This window comes from Mercurialis annua, linkage group LG2 (assembly GCF_937616625.2).
Source record: "Mercurialis annua linkage group LG2, ddMerAnnu1.2, whole genome shotgun sequence".
In the NCBI taxonomy this organism is placed as follows: domain Eukaryota; kingdom Viridiplantae; phylum Streptophyta; class Magnoliopsida; order Malpighiales; family Euphorbiaceae; genus Mercurialis; species Mercurialis annua.
In genome coordinates, this window is record NC_065571.1 from 40,047,440 (window position 1) to 40,054,741 (window position 7,302).

At 28.9% G+C, this 7,302-nt stretch overlaps 1 protein-coding gene across 1 annotated transcript; it reads right to left on the reverse strand.

The window, feature by feature from the left end:
* Positions 1–2,767: 2,767 nt before the first annotated feature.
* Positions 2,768–4,293, reverse strand: LOC126666936 (probable polyamine transporter At3g13620). The gene has a single exon (XM_050359855.1). The coding sequence runs from the start codon at positions 4,267–4,269 to the stop codon at positions 2,851–2,853; it is 1,419 nt and encodes a 472-aa protein (XP_050215812.1). The 5' UTR covers positions 4,270–4,293; the 3' UTR covers positions 2,768–2,850.
* Between the last annotated feature and the right edge of the window lie 3,009 nt (positions 4,294–7,302).

Below are 7,302 nucleotides of genomic sequence, written 5' to 3' on the forward strand. Positions count from 1 at the left end.
TTACATAAAAATGTCAAAAAAGGCCCTTTTTTTCATGCGGTACCTATTATTTAGTATGGTTTATATTAATATCACTTTTTAAAGTGAATGTTCAAAAAAATAAGCTGAATTTTGATCGAGGTATAATCTGAGGTAATAAGATGCAAATGTGCCTTACTAATTGAGTCCATTCATATAGTTGAATAAATGAAACCATTTTTAAATGATAATTACCCTTAGAAGAATTTATCATCAGTTTCATGCTTTAAACTAATTGAATCAATTAACTAATTTGATCGGATTATTTTGTATTTGGACGATTTTAGTTAATTTAATTAGTATTATTATGTATTTTAATATATTTCATCTCCGGTATAATTCGGTATACTTATTATAATAATATAACAGATACATTTTCAATATATATTTGATACATTTTCGATACATACTTAATACATATGAGATATGTATTCAATACATATTTGATACATCTCCGATGCATATTCAATCATTCGAAATTTGATTACATGTATTGTATATATATTTTTATACATATTTGATCGATATCCGACACATAATTTATATACGATAAATACATTTTTTTATAAAATTCATACACAATAGATACATTTTTTAAATACATCGTTGATACATAATTTATACATATAGATACATTTTTATATATATTAGATAAATACATCGTTAATACATAATTTATACATGATAAGTACATTTTTGCTACATAATTTATACACGATACATATATTTTTTAAATATACACATATTTTTTGCACATATTTGATACATTTACGATACATAATTTATACATGATAAATATATTTTTACATAATTTACACACGATATTTTTTTTAATTATATGTGATAGATACATATCTAATACATAATTTATACATGATAAATACATATTTTTAAATGTACTTAAATAGATACATCATTAATATATAATTTATTCATGAGATATATTAAATATATTTATAGATATATCTCTGATACATAATTTATACATAATATATGTTTTATTTTTGTATTAGCCCCGTGTTCGGTATGTATCAATAATGTATCCGATAAGTAATTCACACAATTATATTTTTAAAAATTGTATCATTTATTTATGGCTAATCACCTTAAAAACTACCGACCTTTCATTTTTTTTTCAATAACACCCTGACCTTGCAATTTCGTCAATTGCACCCTATTTCGTATTTTTACGTTTCAATAGCACCCTAATTTAAAAAAAATAGATGATTTTACTATTATAAGGATTACATTTTATAAAACAAACAAATTTAAGGGTCATTTTATACCTTTTTTCACTTGGACAAATTCTAATAAGTTCCTTAACTTAAAAAACTTTCAAATAAATCCTAAATAAAATTAATTAAATACATATATAATTAATTATTTAATAAATAAATAATTAAAACGAAATCCGCCATCCCCGCCGGCCGCCGGGCGCCACCCGCCGCTCTCCGGTCTCTACCGGAGACGAGCTGGTCGTCTTCCATGAAAGACGACCAGCTCGTCTTCCATGGAAGACCAGATCTGCTGGTCTTCAATGGAAGACCAGCAGATCTGGTCTTCCTTGGGGAAGACCAGATCGTCTTCCCCATGGAAGACGAGGGAAGACGATCTCGTCTTCCCCATGGAAGACGAGATTTGTTCGTCTTCCATGGGGAAGACGAGCTGGTCTTCCCCATGGAATACCAGCGAATCTGTTGCTGGTCTTCCATGGGGAAGACCAGCCGTCTTCCCCATGGAAGACGAGCTGGTCTTCCCCATGGAAGACCTGCAGATCTGCTGGTCTTCCATGGGGAAGATCAGCCGTCTTCCCCATGGAAGACGAGATCTGCTCGTCTTCCATGGGGAAGACGAGCTGGTCTTCCCCATGGAAGACCTGCAGATCTGCTGGTCTTCCATGGGGAAGATCAGCAGATCTGGTCTTCCCCGGGAAGACCAGCAGATTTGGTCTTCCATGGAAGACCGGTGCTCGTCTTCCATGGAAGACCGGTGACGGAATTTAAACGGACGGGGTGACGGAAAGCGGCGACAGGTCCGAAGGGAGGCGGTGATTTTTTATTTATTTTATTTATTTATATATTTTTTGTTATAGAGAAGAGGGTTTATATGTATAATTTAAAACATCATTTCACATTTAGAGTTTTTTAAACATATGAAGAATTTGTTTTGAACTTTATCCAAACAAAAAGAGTTCAATTTAATACTTTAGGGTGCTATTGAAACATAAAAACACAAAATAGGGTGCAATTGACGAAATTGCAAGGTCAGGGTGTTATTGAAAAAAAAATGAAAGGTCGGTAGTTTTTGAGGTGATTAGCCTTTATTTATTTTATATATTTTTAAATTTAATATATTTATATTTTTAAACTTAAATTTAATATAAATATTTTAGAATTTAAATATTAGATAAGCATGTAAAACACTTTTTTATTAAAAAAAAGAGTTTATTAAGCAGTGTAGACCCGCGCTTGAATGGCTAGTGTTGGCGTACCAGTCACATGATGTAAGCGTGTGTCATAATGACGCACGTTGACATCATTATTCACATGGTTTTTATAATCTTTTACTGGTAGATGGTATAGAAGGCAAAACAATTGTGAAAAAATTGTACCGCATGAAAAGAACACCCTTTTTTGGTATATTTTTGTAACTCTCTCAAAAAATACCATCATATTAATTAATTATACAGTTTCTTTTTAGCATTGTGATAATCTTAACAAAGACATATATGTTTCAAATCAATAGCAAGTTCAGCAGTAAACAATAACTAATCAATAACAAATTACTTGTATATTTACATATGAATCAAATGTAAATTACATATACAAAATGCTATTCTAGCCTTTGATATCCCAAATCTTCTGCATTGCTAAACCGAACCCACTTCTTTGATCTACATAAATTCATGAAAAAATACCAAAAAATACCAATAAATGTAAAACCTGCACTCACTATGTACACAATTTTAGTAGCCATGGCCATTATATACACCAAAAACCCACATGGAATCAAGCACATAATTACCAGACAATTCAACCCAATTGGCACTCTAAATGGTCTCTTAATATTAGTCAATTTTCTCCTCAACCATAAAAAAGATGCAAATTCCAATAACATACCCAAACAATACAAGAAATTCACTGAAGAAATAATGTCAGCAAAATCCAAACAAGAGCCAAATAATGCAATTATGGTAGACAACAAAATTCCAACCCAAGGTGTATCAAACCAACTTGATCTAACTCCAAAAAACTCAGGCAAAAATCCTAAATCAGCCATACCCACAAGTTGATACACACAGCTGCTTAATTGGGCTTCATATAACCCAACAACTGACAAAAAAGCACCAATTTCAACCCAAATTTTTAACCACTTACCACCAATTATTTCAGCAACATTAGCCAAATACCCATCACTCCAATCTTCTTGGTTCAATGGTACAACCCCTATAGCCACCACAAGAGGCACTAAGTAGCCTAAAATTGCTAATAAACCAGCAAAAAATAGTGCTTTTGGAAAATTTCTTTGTGGGTTTTCAACTTCTCCTGCTAAAGTACTTGCATTATCCCAAAAATTAAGGTTCCAAAACAATGTATTGAAGTACAAATTCCAATCTTTTTGGGTACCCTTTTGCCCTAAATTTATCCATCTTGAAGGATCAATCTTAGGGATTGAGATTAAAGTCATGGCTAAAAATGGAGACAATGATATAATACCTAAAATAACTGCTGTGTAACCAACTATAGCTAAGCCTATGTAATTTACCAAAGATAACATTAAAGTCAACGTAAAAATTGCAATGTAACGAGGCAAACCTGAGGATAAAATTGGAATTAACAGTTTCAGATAGTCAATGCAAAGAATCACTGCAGAACCCAAGTTAAGTACACCAGTGAAGAATTTCCAAGAACCCATAAGTGATCCCCAGAAAGACCCAAATGCCCTTTCGGCCCAGATAACGAAACCGCCGTTGCCGGGGAAGAGTGCGGCGAGCTCCGCTGTGATGAGAGCTTCGGGAATGCTCCAAATGAAGGGAAATACGGTGAAGCCGAGTATGGCCCAGAGTGGTCCGGCTGCAGCGACGGTTGGTTCTTCGCCATAAGGGCCGCCGGAGACTTCAAAGAAGATGAGGAAGATGAGGGGAATTAGCGGTAGTTTTTGGTGGGATTTTTTGGTGGGCGGCGGCGGCGGTGGTAGTGGCAGTGGTTGATGGAGGAGAATTTGAGAATGTGAAGAGTTGTGGGATTCCATAATGAGTTGGAATGAAGTAGGTGGGAGAGAAGAATTTTAAACATTCATGATATTTAGGCTTAATACATAATTTGACCTCTGAACTTGTACCTTTTTACCCATCTAACCCCTAAACTTAACGTCTCACCTATCGAACCTCTGAATTTGTTAAATAATCCGATTTGACCTCTGAACTTGATAAATACGTAAATATTGAACCCTTCCGTGTCCACCTGTCACTTAAAACATTCTAGAAAAAATTATGTACGGAGGGATTTAATGTTTACGTATTTATCAAGTTCAGGGGTCAAATCGGCTTATCTAACAAAATCAGAGGTTCGATAGGTGAGACGTTAAATTCAGGGGTTAAATAGATAAAATGGGACAAGTTCAGGGATCAAACTATGTATTCAGCCATGATATTTACTTTAATGATTGGTGGGACAAGCCCATTTGATCACTCTACTAGACCAAGTATATGAATGATTGAATGTCATATACAACTGAATTTTTTATTTTTCATTAAATACTCGTGTTGTGTTGAAATATTGTTAATAATAATATAGAAATGTTCAAATAAATTGAACCTATCATGTCATCTGTAGATTAAATTAATCATATTATAATATTTTATTAAAATAATAATAGAATTCTAATGTTTTAATTAAAACTTGAACAGATTTATTGTATATTTATAAAAAAATTATCATCATTTTAATAAGGTGTTATAATATAATTGATTTAGTTTACAGATGATGTGATAGATTCGGTTTACTTAAAAAAATTCTAATAGTTTAACCTATTTTATTACGAAAATACTAATTTTATTCTCTATATTATTCATAATGTTTAAAAAATATTTTGATCCATAATATTTATCAGTTTAGAATATCAAATAGCATTTATTGTTATTTTTTTAATTTATCACTATCAAATTTAGTGAGATTAAAAAGATTTTCCAAATATAAAATAATAGTAAATTTTTAGTAAAAGTATAAATAAATAAAGATATATCTATTAATTTTTTAATTTATATGAAATAACTAAATGCAATAAATATTATAAGAAAAAAGACTTTTTAATTTTACAAAATACAAAAATTATTATTTTATTAAATTCTGAGAAAATATATTGTTTGTAAAAAAATACTATTACATCCATTGTCCCATTTTTAATTGTTTTTAGGGAAAATGTCAGTTATGCCCTTAAATTTTTATTCTAAGATCAAATTAGCTCTCAACGTTGGAAAGATTCAAATATGTCCCCAACATTTTAGGGTAGGTTACATAAATATCCTAAAAAGTACTTCATTGTTCATGCGGTACATTCCTTCTAGAAAAGATTACATGTGGTACAATGTTTTTTTAAAAAACTCATTTTTTACGTATTTGTTGACGTCAGCAGGCCTGACATATGCGTCAGGCCTGTGACGCATGAACATGTCCACCAACTCTGCTGGTGCACATGCTCTACTGACCGGCAGTTAATATAATATATTTTTTTAATAAAACAAACAATTTATCTATTTAATTATTTAATATTTAAATTTTATCTACTATTTAAAACAAATAGTTTACCTAATCTTTTTTTAGTTTATCTATTTATTACTTATTTAATATTTAAAGTTTAAAATATTAATATTAATCTTAATTTTATAAATACAAATATAACTATATTAAATTTTAAAAAATGTAAAAATACACAAATAATACTCCCCCGTCTCATAAAAATAGAAAAATAAACACTTTTTTTTCTATATAAAAAATAAAAAGTAGCCACATTTATTGTTAATTTAAGATAAAATTATCAAAATACCCTCATGATTCTATTGTTATAGAATTAGATATAGTGACGCTATAATGATTCATACTTAAAAACTTTAAAGGATATTGTAAGAATATTCAAATAAATCAATCATAATTAATGAGTTTTTTAATTCTTATAATATACTATTTTTTCTATTTTTATGGGACGGAGAGAGTACAATTTTAAAAATATAATTTTATAAATTACTTATCCAATACATTATTCTTACACACCAAGACACGAGTTTGATGCATAGAAAATATATTTCTTATGTATAAATTATGTATCTATTAAGTATATTTTAAAAAACGTATATATCATGTATAAATTATATATCAACGATTTATCTATTTAATACATTTTAAAAATGTGTCTATCATATACAAATTACGTATCAGGGATATATCAAATATGTATATAAAATATATATGTAATACATGTTTAAATTTTTTGATAAGTCTTTGAGATGTATAAAAATATTAGTAATAGAACTTAAAAAATAAGAAAAAAATAAGAAAAAAATTTCGCACAACGAATATATATTAAAAATGTATTGGAAATGTATTAAATATATATCAAATGTATATCAATATGTATACAAAATATAAGGAAAAGGTTTCGAACAACGAATATATATTAAATATATATTGGAAATTTATTAAATATGTATCGGAGGTGTATTAAATATGTATACAAAATATATATGTAATACATGTATTAAAATTTTGGAAAAGTCTCTGAGATATATAAAAATATTAGCAATAGAACTTAAAAAGACATAAAGAAAAAGGTTTTAAATAACGAAAATGTATTGAATATGTATTAGAGATGCATCAATTATATTTTTAAATATCCTTTGTATGTGTCAAATATACATTAGTTGATTCAATTAAATCGATAACAATTTAAAAATTGAATTAATTCAATTAATTAAACTTGTATTTACTACATCTAATTCATTTCTTGATCCAAGATTTAAAAAAAAAACTAGTATCAGTATTTTTTAATTAATTCATTATTTATATTTTAAAATTAAAATTAGAGAAAATAACAACAAAAACCATAAAATGGCTTTTTATTTCATTAATTACAATTTAAGAGATTTTGTTTTTGTTATCACCATTTTATTTTCATAATCACCATCATTCTTCACTTATTTTCAACCACTGCCACTTTATTTTTAAGGAACACGTGACAAATTGACAAGTGAGGTAGTGGTTCAGTGCATTACGATTTTCTTTCTATTAT

Excerpts from the sequence above, each read along its gene's own strand:
- LOC126666936 (XM_050359855.1), bottom strand. The coding sequence starts at position 4,269 with ATGGAATCCCACAACTCTTCACATTCTCAAATTCTCCTCCATCAACCA.